Raw genomic sequence first — 22,863 nt, 5'->3', positions numbered from 1 at the left:
ATAGCTGGGAAGGAGTTTCACCTGAAAGGGGTAAGGATCATAGTTCAACGAGGAGAGAGACTATTACCAATTGAGAAAGACCACGATTGGGGAGCGAAGAGATTGTAGTTTGGCACATGAGTAACACTGTAGTTGGGTGAGCTGGAGCTCCTCAAGGTCAGGGAATTAGTGAGGCGATGATCTGGGGCAGATTGGAGATTGCAGGAGTAGTGTCACGGATGGGTTTAGGGGAAATTGGGGATGATGGTGCTGGAGATTGTGGGGTTGGAGGAAAGTTGACTAACCACATTAAGAGAAGTAGGCTAACTTGTTGAGCCTGGGAGTAGCACAGATGGTCCTATTCGGCCTCAAGCAGAGCTGCAAATTTAAGAAAATCTATAGATTTGACCCTTCTTCTTGACCTCTCAGGTTTAAAAGATTGTTAAAACATTTTGTTGACCGACACCTCGTGAGAGCAAATTGTTCAACTGTCCCACAACCCATCTCCATTAAAAGGAGGTGTAGGTGTGTTGGGGTCAATCTGGGGTCAGATTTGAAGTTTCAGAAATATTTATTTCTCACCCAACCCAAACTCACCTCTTCTTGGAAGTTAAAATACTCCTGATATGGCACAAATCAAGATAAATCAAAGTCACAAGGACTTTAAACTAGTCAAATGTGGGGAAGGCTCCAGAGAGGTTATTAAAGTTTCCAGAATAAATGATAGGACAGAGTATGAAATGGATCAGTAATCTAATTTCATGCACAGCAGATAAAGGGATAACTACGAGAAGGTGTACCCGTCAATGTAGGACTGAGGGTGTCATACTTAAATGCATGCAGTACATGAAACAAGGTAAATGAACTTATAGCACAGAATGAAATTGGCAGGTACTATGTTATGGGTATCACAGAGATGTGGCTGCAAGGAGATCAGGGCTGGAAACTAAATATCTAAGGATACATGTCCTATCAAAGGACAGGTAGATGGGCAGGTGAAACTGACTGTCTTGTTAGCAAAAAAAATTAAAGAAACAATTGTAAGGTCAGATGGCATAAAATCTGTATGCGTAGAGTTGAAGAACCACAAAAAGTAAAAAGACTCTGATGGGAGTTTGTACAGACTTGCTACCAGTATTCAGGGTGTTGGGCTGAAAATAAATCAGGGGATGGAAAAGCTATAAAAAAAGGCACTATTACAATAATCACGGGTGACTTCAATCTGCAAGTGGATTGGGAAAATCAGATTGGTAAAGGATCCCAAGAAAAGAAATTTGTTTTTTGTTTTTTGGAGCAGCTTGAGGTAGAGTCCACTAGGAAACAGGCAATTCTGGAATTGGTGATGTGTAATGATGCAGATTTGATTAGGGAACACCAAGGGGGTAGGGACCATCATATAGTAGAATTCATCCTACAGTTTGAGAGGGAGAAGCTGGAATTGGCTGTAACGGTATCACAGCTGAGTGAAGATAACTATAAAGACAGGAGAAAGGAGCTGACCACAGTTGATTGGGAGGGCAGTCTAGCAGGCAGATGGTGGAGCAGCAATGGCAGGGGTTTCTGAGGGTAATTCAAGAGGCACAGCAAAATTTCATCCCAAGGAAGAAACATACTAAGGGGAGAATATGGCTGACAAGTGACATCAATGACAGCATAAAAGCAAAAAGCAGAGTGGTGAAGATGAGTGGGTAGAAGGAGGATTGAGAAGACTTTACAGCGATTTTCATACTGGAAGAAACCAGCAGCATACCAGAACTTCAAGAGATTTAGGGGGCAGAGGTGAGTGTAGTGGCCATCACTAAGGAGAACATGCTGAGGAAACCAAAAGGTTTGAAGCTGGATGAATCACCTCGGCTAGATGGGCTGCACCCAGGATTCTGAAGGAAATAGCTCAGGAGATTGTGGAGGTATTGGTGGTGATCTTTCAGGGAGGGTCCCAGAAGACTAAAAAATGGCCATTGGACCATCCCTGTTTAAGAAGGGAAGGAGGCACAAGATAGGAAATTATAGGCTGGCTAGCCTGATCTCAGTCATTGGTAAGGGTTTAGAGTCCATTCTTGAGGATGAGATTGCAGACTACTTGCAAGTGCATGGTAAAATGGGGTTGAGTCAACACAGGTTCATCAAGGGGAGGCTATGCTTGATAAATCTGTTAGAATTTTGAGGATGTAACGAGCACGTTAGACAAAGGAGAGCAAGTGAATGTGATCCATTTGGATTTCCAGAGGCCTTAGACATGATGCTGCACTGGATGCTGTTAAATAAGAGTCATGCTTTTTGGGGCAAGGTACTGGCATAGAGAGGATTGGCTGACTGGCAGAAGGCAGAGAGTGCAGATAAAGGGGTCTCTTTCGGGGTGGCAGCTGGTGACTAGTGGAATTCCACTGGGGTCAACGTTGGGACCACAACTATTCAAGTTTTACATTAACAATCTGGACAAAGGAACTGGGGGCACTGGTGCTAAGTTTATAGATGTCACAAAGATAGGTGGAGGGCCAGGAAGTGTTCAGGAGGCGGGGAGGCTGTAGGAGGAGTTAGACAGGCTAGGAGAGTGGGCAAAGAAGTGGCAGATGGAATACAACATGGGAAAGTATGAGCACTATCGTAGGAAGAATAGTTTTCTAAATTGGAAAAGGTTTCAGAAATTTGAAGCACAAAGAAACTTGGGAGTCCTAGTTCAGGAGTCTCTTAAGGTTAACTTGCAGGTTCAGTTGCGAGTTAGGAAGGCAAGTGCAATGTTCACATTCATTTTAAGAGGGCTAGATTACATGATCGGAGATGCACTGATGAGCCTGTATAAGGCTCTGTTTAAACTGTATTTGGAATATTGTGAGAGTTTTAGTCCCTGTATCTAAGGAAGAATGCACTGGCTTTGGACAGGGTCCAAAAGTGGTTCATGAGAATGATCCCAGGGATGAAGTGCTTGTCATATGAGGAGCAGTTGTGGACTTTGGGACTGTAGTCGATGGAGTTTAGTAAAATGAGGGGCAATCTCATTGAAACTTACAGCATACTGAGAGGCCTGGATAGACTGGATGTGGAGAGGATGTTTCCATTAGCAGGAGAGACTAACACCCATGGACACAACCTCAGAGTGACGGGACTACCTTTAGAACTGAGATGAGGAGCAATTTCTTCAACCAGAGGGTGATTAATCTATGGAACTCATTGCCACAGAAAACTGTGGAGGTCAAGTCATTGAGTGTATTTAGGACAGAGATAAAGAGGTTCTTGATTAGTAAAGAGATGAAAGGTTACACAGAGAAGTCAGGAGACTGGGGTTGAGAAACATATCAGCCACGATTGAACAGTGCAGCAGACCCAACAGGCTGAATGGCTCTTTCTGCTCCTTTATCTTATAGTCTTATGATGGGAGAAAATTTTCTGAGAACACCCAAGAAAGAAAAGTCCTTTTCCTTCTCAAAATAAGATCCATCTTTTGCCGAACTTGAATCTATTAGTGAGAGAGTTCTGTTCATAGTGTATCTTGCAGGATACAGCAATCAAGAAAATAAAGGAGCAGGAAAGATTCACTGTGATGTAGAGGCACATTATATAAATGCTAAACTGTTGACGAATGTTGATTTGATTACCAATGATGAGTTTAAAAAAACATTCATATCTATAGTTAAAATGCTGAAATATAGTAAGAGAATGCAAAAACTTCAAATCCTTTTTTGTTTTATCTTGTCTTAGCAATGCTCATATTTATCCATATTAATATGAGCCTTGAAATCCCATATGTTGTTCTGAACTTCTCAATGAACATCTATGGTGGCTGAAAATTTCCTTGCAAATGCAAGTTATTATTCTGAAAGAATATTTGCATTATTTATCCTACATCACAAAGAATGTTTTTGGAACTCTTGTAACTGCTGTTTGCCCAAACTAGGGCTATGAATCAAAAACAGAAATTGCTGGAACAGCTCAGCAGGTCTGGCAGCATCTGTGGAGAGAAATCAGAGTTAATGTTTCAGGTTGAGTGACCCTTCCTCAGAACTCTTTTTGGTTTTTATTTAGGGCTATGAATGTTGTTACGGTGTTGTTCTGCTTCAACCTGGCAGCTTCGGAAAGTACTTTTACAATTTACAATGAAGTTATGGGTAGAATTTCACAAAAAATCAAAATCCTAGACATGCAAAGGACATAAACATTAGGTTCTGCATCTGCCAAAAGCTAAGGCACTGATTTGATTTTCTGAAGGTATAAAGCAATGTTACAGATCAAAATTGAAATCAGATCAAATATAAATTGAAGTGAATTAACTCCAAACTACATTCCTTCACAGCAGCATTATCTTATGACCTGTGAATTTAGAAAGATTTTATCCGGTGATGGTTTCTGATGGAAGTTGTCTTTTGGTCTCCCAAAAAAAGAGTTTCTTTGTTTGGCTTTGAATAATATTCATTTCTTTATTACTTGTTGGTGCTTGCTACTTGATGTCTTCAATTACTGAGATCTCTCCACTGGCGCTCTGAGAACATAAGCCATTAAGATAAAGGCTACCATTTTTTGACAAAGTTGGCAGAGTATCTTTTTCATCAGTGAGGTTAACTGACAAAGTTCTTTTGCCTGGAGTTAACTCTTGCATTTGCTGCCCTCCTAGTTCTGAGGACAGTTTCCTTTTGATGGATGCAGCTCTTTGGAACTTGTCATGAATTTCTACACTCAGCCTTCTGCGAGTCTCTTTCAAATCTGCTGTAACATTGGCTGTCCATTCAGCTGCATGAGCTCTCATCTCTCCAACCTAAACAGAAAAAGAAAATATATCCCCATTATATATTTTAATTACCAAGCACAATATATTTAGATATGTGAAAGAAGATTAGAAAGATGTTTGAATACAAAAATATAACTGGATCACAGAATACTGTGCCATAAGTGACTATCAACGTTGTACAAAAGCAATTGGATAACAATTTGATAAAGGAAGAATTCAATATGGTGAAAGGGTCACGTAACAGGATGTTGAGGAGCTTCCACTGGTGCAAGTTTGATGGGTGACCTGTCTTCTTTTGTGTTGTAATTTCTATGAATTACTATGGAAATGCCCTGAACAAATGACTATAGAATGAATTTTAATGATAATGATAAAGAAAACACTTTTTTTCATATTAGTCCCAGATTTCAAACATGGAAAAATGAACATTTATTATTTTTAAATTGTATAAAGCTGCGTAAATAATTTGCTCAGAGAATTTCTTGATCCCAGTATTTGTAACAGAACAATATATACTGATTGTAATCAAAATCAGACAGTAGAATTTTTGCTTACGTGTGACTTCAAAAGCTCTAACAAACAATATAAACTGTCAATTTGTAAGCTAAAATGTCAAAAACAGCTCCTACTAACGACTGACACAACATTTAAGGAGACCGATGAATCGCTGAGACAGAACAAAAGTAATTCTCCAAATCTTATTTCCATTCCTGCTGAGTAACAGTGAAGCAAATCAGAAAGAAAAACCTCTGTATAATTTAGGTCCAGCACAGAAAACACATACAATATAGAAACTGCATGATTAAAGAAAATTGCAGAGGTGCAATAAATGAAGTAAGAAAAGGGTGATCCATTGTAATGAAATCAAAGTCAAACAGAGAAAAACACCAGATGCAATTACTGTGCCACTTAAGAATTAGCTGCTTGGACTGCTTGGATTGGTTGCAAGCCACTTTGAAATTTCATGTAAAATGTAAGCCATCAAACTAATGGTGTGGATTTTGCTGTAATAACAATGGTGAAACAATTAGGATACTTCTGACATCAAATTCTGTGTTCATGCATACAGTCATAAAATTGCACAGTGCAGAAACAGACCCTTCAGTCCAACTCATCCATGCTGACCAGATATCTTAAATTAATCTAGTCCTATATGCCAGCATTTGGCCCATATTCCTCTAAACCCTTCCTTTGCATGTACCCATCCAGATGCCTTTTAAATGTTGTAATTGTACCAGCCTCCACCACTTCCTCTGGCAGCTCATTCCATATATGTGCCACCCTCTGTGTGAAAAAGTTGCCCCTTAGGACCTTTTAACTCTTTCCCTCTCACCTTAAGCCTATGCCCTCTAGTTTTGGACTCCCCTACCCTGGGAAAAAGACCTTGGCTATTCACCCAATCCATACTCCTCATGACATTATAAACCTCTATAAGGTCACCCCTCAGTCTCCATCGCTCCAGGGAAAACAGACACAGCCTATTCAGCCTCTCCCTATAGCTCAAACCCTCCAATCCCAGCAACATCCTTGTAAATCTTTTCTGAACCCTTTCAAGTTTGACAATATCTTTCCTATAGCAGAGATACCAGAATTGAATGCAGTATTCCAAAAGTGGCCTGTACAGCTGCAACATGACTTCCCAACTTCTATACTCAATGTACTGACCAATAAAGGCAAGCATACCAAATGCCTTCTTCACTATCTACCTATAATGACACTTTCAAGGAACTATGAACCTGCACCCCTAGACCTCTTTGTTCGGCAACTCCCCCCAGGACCCTACCATTAAATGTATATGTCCTGCTCTGATTTGCATTGGCAAAATGCAACACCTCATATTTATCTAAATTAAATTCCATCTGCCCCTCCTCAGCCCATCAGCCCATCTGATCAAGTTCCCATTGTACTCTGAGATAACCTTCTTCAGTGTCCACTACACCTCCTATTTTACTGTCATCTGCAAACTTACTAACCATACCTCCTACATTCATATCCAAATAATTTACATAAATGACAAAAAGCAGTGGACCCAGCATCAATCCTTGTGGCCCACTGCTGGTCACACGCCTCCAGTCTGAAAAGCAACCCTCCACCACCACCCTCTCTGTCCTACCTTCAAGCCAATTTTTGTATCCAATTGGCTAGCTCCCCCTGGATTCCATGTGATCTAACCTTACTAACAAGTCTACCATGCGGAACTTTGTCAAACACCTTGCTGAAGTTCACAGAGACAATGTCCACTGCTCTGCCTCATCAGTCTTTTTTGTCCCTCCTTCAAAAAATTCAATCATGTTAGCGAGACACGAATTCCCACGCACAAAGCTGTGTTGACTATTCCTAATCAATCCCTGCCTACCCAAATACATGCAAATCCTGTCCCTCAGAATCCCCTCCAACAACTTACCCACCACTGATGTCAGGGTCACCAGTCTATAGTTCCCTGGATTTTCCTTACCAGCTTTCTAAAATAATGGCACCACATTATTACTTTTCCGACACCTAAGCTGTGGCTATTAATGATACAAATATCTCAGCAAGGGGCCCAGCATTCACTTCTCTAGCTTCCCATGACGCCTGGGATACACTTACATAAGAACATAAGAACTAGGAGCAGGAGTAGGCCATCCGGCCCCTCGAGCCTGCCCCGCCATTTAATAAGATCATGGCTGATCTTTTTGAGACTCAGCTCCACTTACCCACCCACTCACCATAACCCTAAATTCCTTTACTGTTCAAAAATTTATCTAGCCTTGCCTTAAAAACATTCAACGAAGCAGCTTCAACTGCTTCGCTGGGCAGCGAATTCCACAGATTCACAACCTTTTGAGTAAAGAAGTTCCTCCTGACCTCAGTCCTACATCTGCTTCCCTTTATTTTGAGGCGATGCCCTCTAGTCCTAGTTTCACCTGCTAGCAGAAACAACCTTCCTGCCTCCATCTTATCTATTCCCTTCATAATCTTATATGATTCTGTAAGATCTCCCCTCATTCTTCTGAATTCCAATGAGTATAATCCCAGTCTACTCAGTCACTCCTCATAATCCAACCCTCTCAATCACTTAATCAGGTCCTTGGGATTTATCCACCTTTATACATTTTAAGATGTCTAGCACCTCCTCCTCTGTAATAGCAACAATTTTCAAGATATTACTATTTATTTCTCCAAGTCCTCTAGCTTCCATATCCTTCCCCACAGTAAATACTGACATGAAATTCTTTTTTAGTATCTCATCCATCTCCTGCAGTTCCACACATAGGCAGCTTTGTTAATCTTTAAGGGACCCTATTCTCTCCCTAGTTACTCTTTTGCCCTTAATGTATTTGTAAAATCTCTTTGGATTCTCCTTAACTGTATTTGCCAAAGCTATCTCATGTCTCCCCTTTTTGCCTTCCTGATTTCTCCTTAAGTATACCTCTACTGCTTTTATAGTCCTCTGGGGATTCACTCGATCCCAGCTGTCTATATGCTTCTTTGTTTTTCTTGACCAGAGCCTCAATTTTTCTGGTCATCCAGCACTCCCCACACCTACCAGCCTTGCCTTTCACACCAACTGGAAGATACTGTCTCTGGACTCTCATTATCTCTTTTTGAAGGCCTCCCACTTTCCAACAATCTCTTCACCATTGAATGTCCTCTTACAATCAACTTTTGAAGTAATACCATCAAAATTGGCCTTCCTCCAATTTAGAACTTTAACTTTTAGATCACATCTATCCTTTTCCATAAGTATTTTTAAACTAATAGAATTATGATCACTGGTCCCAAAGTGCTGCCCCACTGACACCTCAGTCAGTTGCCCTGCCCTGCCTTGCCTACATGCACAGCTAAATGGGGAAATCTATGGACATGTGGTACTTATCTCCTAGTTCTATGCTAAAATTGGTTGAAAATAGGATATGGCTGTCATATTTAAGATTAATTGAGATTTTAATAGCATCATAACGGATAACTAGTGATGAACAACCTCTCTGGGGGTAGAAAATTAATTTCATAAAAGTGATGTCTCATTCCTTCATCAGAAAATGATTCTTTATCTGACTCCCTCAATTACATCTGTGTTTCCCAGCTGTTATCTTAATTCCTGTATATGATTTTGTATGTCATTTATATTTTATCGTATTTACTTCCTGGTTTGTAATCCATATGGGACACCGAGCTTTCTTTAATCTGACTAGTTGAAGAGCCTTGCTGTTGTTTGCCCTGTTCAGAAACATCATAAATTCCATTTGGAGGGTTCTGAGCAGCTGTCAGGTGATTGAAAGGCCCCATTGACAAAACTGTGAAAAGCCTGTTGGAAATTATATGCCAGGGAAATATCAAAAGCTGTTTTCAACTGCTGAGAGAAAATTCAACCCGATTGTATGATAATCTATTGTGCCTGAAAATTTCAGCTGTAATTAATAAAAGGCTGAATTTTTCAGAAAGCAACAAGTGATGTTTTATAGGAGTGCTCAGCAAGGATAGAGGCAGGGTCACATTACCTAAAGCATAGAAACTGGAACTTGGGGATGAAACCCTGAACCACTGCAACATTGAATTCCTACCAAATCAAACTAGGCAACAGATATTTATTTGGAATGTGCTTTAGACTGATAGATAAGAGTGAGGCCAAAACGTACTCACTGGTCTTGTTTTGAAAGTTCTGGGCTCTGCAATTGTTGAGGATGGGAATATTGATAGATCTTCCTCCTCCCAAGAGTTGCTTAGTTAGCTAATATTAATCATCACTGGATGTGAAAGGACTGCAAAGTTTTATCTCAATCTGTGAGTGTGGGGTCACTTAGTTCTATCTATAATAACATTTCATTTGGCTTTAGCTTACAAGTAATTCTGTTGAAAGCTTTAACAATATTGACCCCTCGTCTGGTGCTCCAACTACTGTACTGTTCTACAATCCTAATTGAAGCAGGTTGATGGTGCTGGGTTATGGAATTACAGATTGTGGCAATATATAACTCTGGTCTTGCTGATGGCCAACTGCACCTCTGGAATATCTGACTTTGAATTATCACATCTGTTCTTGATATAATGCATTAACTCACATGATAAAATGGAGGCAGCCCTTAGTGTGGAAATGGAATTTGGTTTCAATGAGGATCATGTACATGCTATTCCTATTATTCTTGTTATAGACAGCTGCTTCTGTCATGAGGACGTTGGTTATTCCCTCATCTCTCACTACCTGCAGCAAACCCCCAGGCTGGCAGTGATGTCCTTTAGCACTTATTCAACTCAGTCAGTAGTGGTACAAGTGAGCCAGTCCTAAAGGTGGGCATCCAGTGTGAAAGTCTATGTTACACTCAGATAAGATACTATTATCAATGCAATGCTATTTTAACAAAATATTGTGTAATGCCCATATGGTGCCACAGTCAAAAGCAACAACAGGAAAGCCCCACAAAAGGCATTAAATCCATCTTTTATGTGTGTCCATTTGACCTGTTATCTCTGTTGTTCAGAAAATTATTACTATTATCCTTATTGCTTTTACATTTACAAGATTTATATCATCTGCAAACTTTAAAATTATGTTCCATATACACCCAAGTCTAGGTCATTAAGATATATCAAAAAGAGCATATCAGCTTCTGAGTTATACACCTTTATACCTCTCTCCACTGTAAAAAATGATTCACCATAATTCTTTGATTTTTGTCATTTTATCAAATTTGCATGCATGCTTCCACTATCTCCTTAGTCACAAGAACTTCAATTTTACAGTACTTTTCCCAACACCTTTCAAAAGTTCAAATATTTAATGCCAACTACATTAGCTCCACACCTATTTCTTTAACAGCGAGTCTAACCCACCCTCGATAGACCCCTTCTCCCGCCTCCAACAAACCTCATCCTCCTCCACACCACCCCAAGGCCTCCTACCCTCCCTCAGCCTCTTCATTTCTAACTGCCATCGCAACATCAATCGCCTCAATCTCTCCACCCCTCTCACTCACTCCAACCTCTCCCCACGGAATGTGGAGCCCTCCGTTCCCTCCGCTCCGGCCCCAACCTCACCATCAAACCCGCGGATAAGCTGGGGGGCGCAGCAGTGATATGGCACACTGACCTTTACATTGCTGAGGCCAGGTGCCAACTCTGACAGCTCCTCCTACCACCCCCTCGATCATGACCCCAACCCTGATCACCAAACCATCGTCTCGCAGACTATTCGTAACCTCATCGCCTCAGGAAAGGTTTCAGAAAAGAAAGGAGTGAGTGGTCAGGAGTGAGGGGTTCAGGAGAGGTAAGTGGTTAGCTGGATGGACGAAGAGTCAGAAGAAAGAAGCAGTGAGCAAGAGGCAGCAAGATCGAGAGGGGGAAGGGACAAGCGGTAGATAAGTAGGTAAAGTGGTAAGTAAGTAGTAAGAGTAGTTAGTTGATTGTAAAAACAGGAATTAGTAAATAATACAATAAGTACAAATACATTTTTTTAGGGAAGTTAGATTCAAGGCAGCCAATTGATTTGTAAACATTTCAGTCCAGGTCAGAACTGTAACTTACCCTTATTACATTCTTTCATAACAGAAAGTAATTTTTATTGGACATACGTTTGTTTAGCATGCATTTACTTCAGGGATACATTAGGAGTGCTAAACTGGAGATAGCTGCATTTTATTTTCTAATATCTCCGTCTTCCCAGATCTTTTCCAGCAATCATGGGGCTTAAAGTCAAAATCAATGTTGCTGATGGAATTCAATGGAGAAGGGGACATGGCACTGCTACAGTGTAACAGCGCATTAAAGTTGTCAACCATGGCTGCCATCAAAATTAGAAATTTGGTGAAGTAGTCAACTTAGAATGACTTGATTCCTGATATTTCGGTTAGCTGTGGCTGAAAGCAGTTCCTTCATTCCTCCATTCAGCAGGGATGATAGCATAAGCAAAACATTACTGCACTGCGATGTGAATGACAATATATTTCTTCACTCCCAAATTTAAATCTCTGCAGATAATTTAAAGACAAGAAACAACCCAGCAGGGCAGATGAACAGACAGAATATTTTAAATTGACAAGAAACCTCTACTGAAGTTGACAAGGCGTAAGTTAAAATGCATAGAATTGAAGAAGGAGAGTACAGTTTAACCAACTGTTGCTGCACTCTATGAGATGAAGACATTGATGAAGAATAGGTATGCAGCCCATGAATTTGAATCCAATCTTAAGAGGCAGATTTCAGCGCTGTGATCAAACACATTTCAAACACCTTAGTTATGGTATTCTTACTTTCAAGACAGAGGGTTGTAAGTTAAAATTCCACTCCAGAATGTGAATATATAATGTTGTAAGGAATGCAGTGCTGCATTATTACAGGTAAAGGTTCAGGTAAAATAATAAATTAAGACTCTATCCATCTGTACAAGAGGACATACACAGATCCTGCAGCACTATTTGTAGAAGAGGTGACCACCCTTCCATCTAATATTATTCCTTTGATCAGTGACTCAGTGGTTAGCACTGCTGCCTCACAGTGCCAGAGACCTGGGTTCAATTCCACCCTTAGGCAATTTTCTTTGTGGAGTTTGCATGTTCTGCATGGGATTGCTCTGGTTTCCTCTCAGAGTCAAAAGATGTGCAGGTTAGGTAGATTGGCCATGCTAAATTGCCCATAGTGTTCAGGGATGTGTAGATGGTTCTGGGTGGGATGCTCTGACGGTCACTGTGGACTTGTTGGGCCAAAGGATCTGTTTCCACACCGCAGGGATTCTATATAATAATTATTGTCAATATGTTGTACTTTTATAACCTTTGTAACTTGTGAATCTTGTTACATACAGTTGGCTGCCATATTTATGCATGAAACAACATTGCACTTCAGAAATATTTCATTTCTTTTAAGAATCTTACATGTTATATAAATTTTTAAGTCTTCCTTTTCCTTCCTTCCTCTCCCCTCTTGGAAAGGCACTCCATCTTTTACAAGATGCTCACTGTCCTTAATGGTAACTATCTCAGTCCCGAGCACAGAAATACCAGGGAGAAAAGTCTGATAGAGAGAGAATGGAATGCTTCAGAGTCAGCCAGCAAGTTAATGAAATGCCTATCACTAGTCTGATCAGTTTGTTCACATTAAGAAGTCAATTAATGGCTTCTCAACAGAACAATGTTTGGAACTGAATTAACAGGTTTTCAAAGGGGTTACATAGATTGGTAGTTTGAGAGATAATTAAGAGATCGGGACAAATTCTAGGAAATGGCACAGAATTATTTAGAATTTCCAGTGCCAAAATTGCTGAAGGCACTGGCTGCAAAAAGGGCTATTGGCTCTGACAACATCTGGATTATAGTGTTGATGTTTCCTGTTCCAGAACTGGCCATGCCCTCAACCAACCTGCTCCAGTGTGTCTACAATTCTGACAACAAACGGACAATGTTAACAATTGCCTAGATACGTCACAGATTCATAGTCATAGAGGTTTACAGCACAGGAAAAGGCCCATTGAGTCTGTGCTAGTCAAAAACAAGCACCTAAATGTTCTCACTCCATTTTTCACGACTTGGTCCTTAGCCTTGTATGCCTTTACATCACAAGTGCATATCTAAATATTTCTTAAATGTTATGAGTCTTACTCTACCACCCTTACTGACAGTGAGTTCCAGATTACCACCATTTTCTGGGTGAAAAATGTTTTGCTCATATTCCCTCTAAACCTCCTGCCCTTAAATCTATGCCCAATGGTCACTGATACCTCCACCAAGGGTAAAGTTCCTTCCCATCTACTCAGTCTATGCCCCTCATAATGTTATGTCCAGTGCACATTAAAGACAAATTTCATTAAATAATTACTGCAATGTCACCTTACTGTCAATCATCAGCAAAGTGATAAAAGGAGTCAGTGATAGTATTATCAAGTGATACTTATTTAGCAATGCCCTGCTGCCTTTGACTGACTGAGGAAAAACGGTATTTTGGAGACCAGAATTTCAAACTGAGAATAAGCTCATGGGTTAATAGACATGTCATGGACCAGATCAAACCCCCTCAAAATATTTTAAGAAGATTGCCTAGACCCTAACTTTTTCTTATTTTAAAGGTAAGTGTAAAGTATTGCATTCCAGATGCAATTTGATTGGTCAACCTACCAGATTTGAAGCAAAACATACTTTATTCATACACTCCTGTTAAAATGCAACAAAAGAAATAAAGAGAAAAGAATTGGCTTAGCTGTAACTCTATTCGAAAATTTAGCAGAGTAATAGATTATTTTACTACTAATAATTAACTGTTCTAACATAGTAACACTCCATAAACATATCTTTGGCAAAGGCAAAGTCAATAAAATAGGTTGACTCATATGCAATTCTAGCATCCCAAATGGCAAACATCAAGGGAACACTCTCAGAGAGAGAGAGAGAGAGAGAGAGAGAGAGTAGCAGGGAGAGATATATTGCAGCTTCCAACCAGCTTCAAGGCCCAGCAACAACAGCTACTGAAACTAAATATTCTGGTTCTGTGGTAACTTGTCCCACCCATTCAGACTGCTTCTATTGTTTCAACTTAAAAAAAAAATTGGCCTTGGGTTTTTGTGTAAACACAAGCTGTTTACTTTATTGGCTTTCAATGGACAGCTTCTCATCTCTGCCTTAAAACTTCTCTTCAAAAATAAAACAGTAGTAAATAAACCTCTTAAAGCCATAGTATCATCACAGACAGCAGTCATTCCCAGGCTGCCATATGCTTCTGATTTGGAAAACCAAAAGAAGGCATAATCAAATACTGGAAAAGTATCACTAGCAATGCCATCGCAAGCTCCTCCAAATTTGGTGACTAGAAGGGTCGTCTAACAGTACAAATACCTCTGAACTCCAGTCCTCAACACAGACATGATTTAAACATGAATAAAAGAGCATAAGTGAAGTCAGTGTAACTGTCATTGACTTCAAGACAATATTTGATCAAGTGCAGCATCAGAAAGTCCTAGGAAAATTGAAGTCATTGGGAATTTGGGGGATAACGCTCCACTGGATGGACTCATATCCTGTACAAAGGAAGACTGTTAGGGTTTTGGGATGTCAATCATCTCAGCCTCAGGACTACATTCTGAGCCTTCTTCAGGCGACTGCCCAACCATCTTCAGCTGCTTCATCAATAACCTTCCTCCAACAAAATTGGAGGATAATGTTCAACATCACTTGTGACTCCTCATGAAACAAGACCTGAAAAACTTTCAAACGTGGTCAGAAAAGCAAGAAAATAATATTTGGGTCACACAAGTGCCAAACAATGACTATCTCCAAACAGTGAGAATCTAACAATCTCTGCTTGGCATTCAAACATCGCTAATTCCTTCGATATTTTGACATTGCCACTGACCAGCAACTGAAACAGCTGTATAAATTCCATGCCTACAAGGACAGGTCAGAGGCTGTGAATTCTGAGATGAGTAACTGAGATCCCAAAGCCAGTCTACCACTACAAAACATCAGTCAGGCAGCGTGGCAGAGTGAAACTCAAACAATATTCAATAAGCTCGATTCGATCTAGGATAAAGCAGTCCACTTGATTCACAACACATCCACCAATTTAAGTGCTGATTCTCCCTACAACAACATAATATGGTAGTAGGATACATTATCTACAAGGTGCACTGGAGCAACTCTCAAAGTTCCTTCGGCAGTACCTAATATGCAATATCTACAACACAGGACAATGGCAGCAGATGTATGGGAATACTATTATCTGTAAGTTCCCTTCCATGCTACACACCATTCTGACTTGGAATTAAATTCCTTCACTGTCAAAGAGTCAAAATACTGGAACCCTCTCCCTAACATCATTTTAGGTGATACACCACATCGAATGCAGCAGTTGAAGAAGTTGGGTCACCATCACCTTCTTAAGGGTAATCACAGATAAGTAATATATATTTGCTTTGCCAATGACATGTAAATCACAAGAATAAAAAGCTAAGCATTCTGTATCGGTGATTATTCTCCAGATGAAATTCATTCAGTTATAACGATCTCTCCCTGCCAGACCCCTACATTACCTTCTCCCATAATCATGCATCAAACCTTAGCTTATATGCTTCATGTAGTGACAAATGTCACTTTCTCACCAGCCTCAGGGCAAACTGAACTATTTTAATCCTTTTTTCATAATGTTTACTTTCTTTGTCATGTCATTGACTAAAGTCTTTTTAATGTATTTATGTGTGTTTTCTAAGCTGTCCTTGTTATAAGAGAACTAGGTTTACAGAAAGAACTTGCATTCATAAAGCATATTTCATAAACTCAGGATATCACAAAGCTCCTTACAACCAATGAAGTACTTTTGGCTTGTTGTAGCGCAGACACATAAATCAATCACATAAAGCCAGGCCACTGCCTCTGTGGGTCATGTCAATCTATAAACTAAAAAAAAAATGCCACATGTAAAATGTGTTTAGAAGCTTTACAAATATGGACTCAGACTTTTAAGAAAAGGGCCAGTATAATGGATAACACAGTGGGCAAATTTAACGGAAAAATACGTATGAAGTACTTAACATTGTTTTTAAATCAGAACTCAAAGGAAGCAATTAGTTAAAAAGAGAAAGCAAATTACAGGGATCATCAACATACCAGACTCATAAAACACTGGAAAGCTTTGTTAGAGATATAAAAATTAGGTCGCGTTAAAGAAGTAATATAAACAGTTAAGAGCAACATACCTCTTCTTTTGTTTTCCGTGAGATGACACGAAGCCAATCTCCAATCATACTCAAAACTGCAGCAAAGTAAGCAAGTCCTACTAGTATCCAGAACCATACAGCAGGTTTGTACCAGTCTAAATATTCTTTATCAGGACTCTCTCCTAAACATCATTAACAAAATAGCAAATCAGTCAATTTCAGAAGAACGATAGCTAATGGATTTTGTTCTGAAGGCAAGAGCACAGAAGTAACACATTTTTTTAAAGTTAAAGCTACACACTTTAGTTCGAAGCAGTGGCTATAGCGTTTAGCTCTGAGAGGATCTCTCATTAAGGGTAAAGCAACAAAAATGCAACTGGCACTTTGTATGCTCTTAAGCTTGGAGTAATGACCCATAGTGACTTCAAAAGGCTTACAAAGTTGGGCTGTTAAGAACCCCAACCGAAATGAGATTGGCAAATGTAAACTCAGTGCCTTAGGTGCATTGGTCACACAATTTTAGCATTAAATTAATAGTCAGTTTTGGAAAGATCATAAAGATTACAACAGTACAGATGTTTCTGACCTTATTCTGAGTATTAGTGTGAAATAATTGATTTTGAGTTTGGAACAAAAAGAGCCATTCAAACTTTAATCAGAAGTATAGAAGAAAATAGGTAGCAGTTTATACATTATTTTTAATATAGGAAATTATTTAAAGCACATTAGATAGACTAAGGAAAATAAAGGTACAACTGGTGAGCCATACCAGATGAGTTAAGGAAAGTGACTGAAAGATACTTAAAAGATAGGTTTGAGATAAAAATAACATGGAGACGGAAGTGAAGATCTGAGGTTTTGTACAACCTTTAAAAAATAAGACGAAAACAGCTCATGACTCTGTCATGGCTCTGAAGAGAACAGGGTTCACAATGGAACACAGGATCAAACAATACAGGAAGGCAAACTAGGATATTGTGGAGATAAACTAGGGCAAGATCTTGGAGAGGTCTGAAGATGGTAAAGGATTGAATGGATGAGCTTCTTTAAAGCAAACTACAAAAAAACGTTCAGTTTATCTTTACACTATCTTGTAAAAGAATTTGTAACTAAAAAATACTCATCTCTAGGAAGTTATTCTGACACATTTCACACTGTCAGTCACCCCAGAATTCAATGGAGGGTTAACAACAGAGATGAAAAATCTCAAAAATATAGCTCGACTATACATATGCCTTGTCATCCAAATAGCCTATGTCAATATCAGAATCTCAAATGTTAACACAAAAATATGCCATTTGGCTGATCTATATTCTGTTGCTTAATGACAATTTAAATTCATGGACTGTCATGCTTTTCTTACTGAATTCCTTATCTGTCTGATACCTTATATAAAGTCACTCTGCTACTATTTCAGCTCTTAAAAATTGGCCAAACTTCTCACTTTTCATTTCCAAAGTAACTTCCTCATCCCTTAAAAAACATTCTGGTGAATCTAAACTGAACCTTTTTATATACCACAATGGAGTGTCTAAAACCTTCACAATGCCCCACCTGCTGAATCAAGTTCTAGCACAAGTCAAATATTACCCCCTTGGTTTTGTACCTTCCACCGTCACACACTAAAATAAGCAAGAATTTGGCCTACCTTTCTATTCTATACTTATCTATTAGTACAATCCTGTTTAATGACTCTGTGCCTTCACAACAAAACGTTCTGCGCATCAACCCAATTTAATACGTTGTGATTTGAAGTGTATTTCCTTTCTATGTTGTAACTTCAGAAGTTTATCACTTGGGCCTTCACTATGCTGAAATGTATCTTCCCCTTGTCCATCAGTCCTGCTAGCACATCTTTATTCTCTTACTATCGTTTGCAGTCTCAACACAATTCACTGTGCTTCCAATTTGGTATTATTAATGAATATTGTTCCTTCAAATACTAAGTGAATTCACATTGTTACAAAGACATTGTATTTATTATTTCTTGGAAGAGTTAAGTTTTGAAGGACTGTGGAAAAATGGATTTACATAGAAATACAGAAAATAGGTGCAAGAGTAGGCCAGTCAGCCCTTCAAGCCTGCACTATCATTCAATATGATCATGCAATTTCAGCATCCCACTCCCGCTCTCTCTCCATATCCCGTGATCCCTCTAGCCGTAAGGGTCACGTCCAGCTCCCTCTTGAATATATCTAACAAATCAGCCCCAACAGCTGTCTATGGGAGAGAACTCCACAGGTTCACAACTCTGAGTGAAGAAATACTTACTCTTTTCAGTCTTGAATGGCTTATCCCTTATTCTTAGACTGGGACCCCTAGTTCTGAACTTTCCCAACATCGGGAACATTCTTCCCACATCTAGCCTGTACAGTTCCATTAGGATTTTATATGTTTCATTACTTCAAGTTTTGTGGAAATAAGTGGAGCAGTTTCTTTAAAAGAATTTGTTAAGAACTAATATAAAAACAAAATAATGTGGATGCAGGAAATCTGAGGCAAACACAGAAAATTCTGAAGAAATTCTTCTGGCTGGCAGCATCTGTGGAGACGGAATCAGTGTTATTGTTTTAACAGATGCTACTGAGTTTCTCCAGCATTCTCCATATTTGTTGCTGAGACCTCACTTTTTTTTAAAATAAGGCTTTCTATAGAAGTCACATCACTGGTATAGACCCCTGACTAAGGTGTTGGAGCACTGACTGAAGGAAAGTACATTGATTCTGTTCATCAGTTGGAGGCCTGTAATAAAGGACTGCCCAGCTGATCTCTCCCATTTCTGAAAAGAAAACCCTCTTGTTGAGTGCAAAGTGAAACTTGTTCTCCTGAAGGAGTGATTTGGAGAAACAAAAACAAAGTTGCTGGAAAAGCTCAGCAGGTCTGGCAGCATCTGTGAAGGAAAAAACAGAGTTAACATTTCGGGTCCGGTGACCCTTCCTCAGAACACAGTTTGGAGGATCTAATATTTCCTGAGCAAGCTGTGTTGAAAGGCTCCAAAGATAACGGTGTATGATTAGTGAGTCAACCACGTGTGACAGAACATCAGAGTGATTGGCTTCATAATATTCTATGCTTTATCCTTTTTTCCTTCAAGAAAAAATATCAGCCAAAGGTTTTCTTTACAGATAGCCAATCTGCACAGGAAATTTTTTTTTGCATTTCTCTTTTCCTTAAGTATTTAAATGCACGTGTGTTTTGGAAATATTTAGACAGATAAGAATTTATACTTCTATATTACTGAATGTGTGTATTAACCACTTATTGCATCTTTATTGAATAAGTTTTTGTTTTGATAATAAGTTAATAATGGAGTTTATTAAGAAACCTGGTTGATTTTTCATTTAGTTTAATTTAGATTATTTTATTAAAATCTGATAAAGGTAAGGTACTTTATTGGTCATTTTGGTAACTGGAAGAAGTTTTTTTTAATTTATTTGTGAGCTATGGGGCAATTGGACTAGGTGGAAAATGCATTCCTCCAGCCTCAGTCATAAAAATATGGTGGCAACGATTTGACCCAAAACAAGTACCACAACTTTTCAGTGAGAGTAACTTTATGTGTTCTTAGTCTTTGCTCCTTTCCTTCATTGATAAAGGCATACCTCCATATTGTGATGTTGAAACTCTGCAGGCCTAAAAGCTATAGTATCTAATCTTCCAGCAAAAGTGTGATGAAATAGAACTCTTATCCATTAATAGCCCGTTTGTGTGGTTTGGTAAGGAACACATTCCCTGTCCCAAACAGAGGAATGTGGCCAGGAGTCTGTTGAGGTGGGCAGTCTCTTGCCTGCAAGAATGTCCATCCTGATCTGCCAAGGGAAGGTGGTGTGACCCATAGACACTTTACTAGCCTTCCCAGAGGCGTTTCTCAGCCTGAAGAAAATGATTGGAAAGTTTCATCAACTCGTAAAATTGCTGTATAGCTCATAAATAAAGCTCTCAATACTTTGATCACTTTAGTCATGGCTAGTTCAACAGAGCATTTTAATTTTCAACTCAATTTGCACTCTGATCTCTCTGCGCTCAGCCTTTTCATTGTTCCAATGAAGCTTAAGTTCAGTCCAAAGTGTAACACCTCAATCTCAATTAGGCATTTTGCAGCCTTCTAAACTCAACACTGAGTTCAACATTTTTCAGATGTTAACTACTGCCTGAATTTGTTTCCTATTTTTTTCATATTTTGCAATTTATTTTTGTTTTTGTATTGCAGCTATTCATGATTCTATCATTTACACACCCTTTGGACACATCTGTTATTTCTTTACTTGGCCCATTACCACTCTCTTTTGCCTTGTACCTTCAAATCTTTACTCATTTCATGTCTTCTGCCTTTTCTTATTTGCACCTGTTCCCTTTCACTGCCTTTGTACTTCCTTAAAATCTGTTACTTCTTTAACTTTTCACTTGCAGCACCAAAGAAAGGTTATCGACTTGAAACGTAAATATTATTTTCCTCTTCACAGATGCTATCAGACCAGCTGATAATCTCCAGCATTTTCTATTCCACAGAACTCAGGTCAGCTTTCAATAGAATGTATTCCATTCAAGGCTTACAAGGATGTAATGGGCAGATATCTAGATAATGCTCAACAACTGACCCAGAAAGAAGGGTCCCGGCCCAAAACGTCAACTTTCCTGCTCCTCTGATGCTGCCCGGCTATGTTCCTCCAGCTCCACACTGTGTAATCTTATAACAGATCTAGAAAGGCAGCTTGACATAATGAGTCTGTAGGTGGGATCCTTTTCCTCTACAACCCCAATTTGGAAATTATAACACTTTTTGAAGCAGGATGGAATCCAGGCCAAACTAGCGTTATAGAGTCATAGAGATGTACAGCAGCACGGAAACAGACGGTTCGGTCCAACTCGTCCTTGCTGACCGGATATCCTAAATTAATCTAGTCCTAATTGCCAGCATTTGGCCCATATCCCTCTAAACCCTTCCTATTCATATACCCATCCAGATGCTTTTTAAATGTTACAATTGTACCAGCCTCCGCCACTTCCTCTGGCAGTTCATTCCATTTACGCACCACCCTCTGCAAGAAAAAGGTGCCCCTTAGGTCCCTTTTAAATCTTTTCCCTCTCACCTTAAACCTATGCCCTCTAATTTTAGACTCCCCTATCCCATGGAAAAGACCTTGTCTATTTACCCTATCCATGCCCCTCATGATTTTATAAACCTCTAAAAGGTCACCCCTCAGCCTCTGACTCCAGGAAAAATAGCCCCAGTCTATTCAGCCTCTCCCTATAGCTTAAACAATCCGGCCCTCGAAACATCCTTGGAAATCTTTTCCAAGCCCTTTCAAGTTTCACAACATCCTTGCTAAACTGTTATTTAAGCGCTTACTCGATATTCTTGCTGCTTGTTTACACTTCACTATATTTTTAACACTTAGAATTTTACTTAAAAATACCTTAGCCAATTTAACACTACATTTTATACATTTCCCTAACATACATTGGCAGCAACATATAATTACCATTAAATGTTCAATTAATGTCTTAGATTTGTTCATCGTCATTCGTTATGTCTCTACTGACACAAACTGAGATAGATCTTTTCATTCTTTCGATTTTACAATTCGTTGGAAGATAGTTCTTTGATTTCAGGTGGCTTACTAATCTACTTTGTATGTGTTTCCCTGATAATAACTTACAATTAATTTGATGTCATGCTTTTTCTCTTTAAAAACAATTGTTAAAATTGATATTAAATTTGAGCAATTTCAATAAAACAGTAGAGGAAGTAATTCCTGCAGGATCTGCATTTGAATAAGCAGAGATTAAAATCAAGTAACTTCAAATCAACAGAAGTAAACTATTTTCTCAACTTCAACGTGTTTGAGCGATAATTATTCATTTCAAAAAAACACTTGCTTACAATAATATGGCACTTTTCAAAACCTTAGAGGTGCTTCACAGCCCAATGAAATATTTGAAAAAGATATTTTCAAGTTATACAAACACAGTGTTACCTTGCATACAACAATTAAATAAGTGACAGGTTAACTTTTTTTTCGATTAAAGGCTTAAAAACTAACCAATAAACTGAATTCAGTAGAGTTTGTAACCAACAGCCTATCTGATACTTCCCAGATAGGGTCTGGCAAAGTTTAACTATTTTACAATAACTAATATAGGCAACACTTACCTGCTACAAAATCCCCAAATCCAATCGTTGTCAAGGTGATCACAACAAAGTAGATAGACTCCAAAGCTGTCCAGCCTTCTATATGTTTAAAAATGATTGCAGGGATAGCCACAAACAACAGACATCCAAACAGTATGAATATTAAAGTGGAGATTACACGAATTTTGGTTTGACTGATCTTCCATTCCTGCAAAAGAGGAGAAATAGTTTCGAAAACTTTCAATTATTTTCTACCCACCCGGGCTATTTTATTTTTAATCTCAGGACTGTTGACCAACAAATGAATGCAAAATTGATCTGGTGCTCATGCTACTGAAGTATCAAGCCCAGACAGTTGTGCTAACACAGTGTGGAGCTGGATGAACACAGCAGGCCAGGCAGCATCAGAGGAGCAGG

The 22,863-nt window shown here is 39.1% G+C and overlaps 1 protein-coding gene across 1 annotated transcript in view; it reads right to left on the bottom strand.

The window, feature by feature from the left end:
• Positions 1-4,411: 4,411 nt before the first annotated feature.
• LOC109919499 (potassium channel subfamily K member 2) overlaps positions 4,412-22,863 on the bottom strand; it is a 165,569-nt gene continuing 147,117 nt past the window's right edge. Inside the window, exons 4-6 of the mRNA XM_048601166.1 lie at positions 22,464-22,654; positions 16,353-16,488; positions 4,412-4,726 (exon numbers count right to left, since the gene is read on the bottom strand). Of these exons, the coding sequence (XP_048457123.1) occupies positions 4,412-4,726; positions 16,353-16,488; positions 22,464-22,654 (642 nt within the window). The remainder of the gene's footprint in view (positions 4,727-16,352; positions 16,489-22,463; positions 22,655-22,863) is intronic.

Source organism: Rhincodon typus, chromosome 9, assembly GCF_021869965.1.
Source record: "Rhincodon typus isolate 14 chromosome 9, sRhiTyp1.1, whole genome shotgun sequence".
Lineage (NCBI taxonomy): Eukaryota > Metazoa > Chordata > Chondrichthyes > Orectolobiformes > Rhincodontidae > Rhincodon > Rhincodon typus.
Note: the sequence above shows the minus strand (reverse complement) of the source record. Positions and strands in the feature narration are given on the sequence as shown.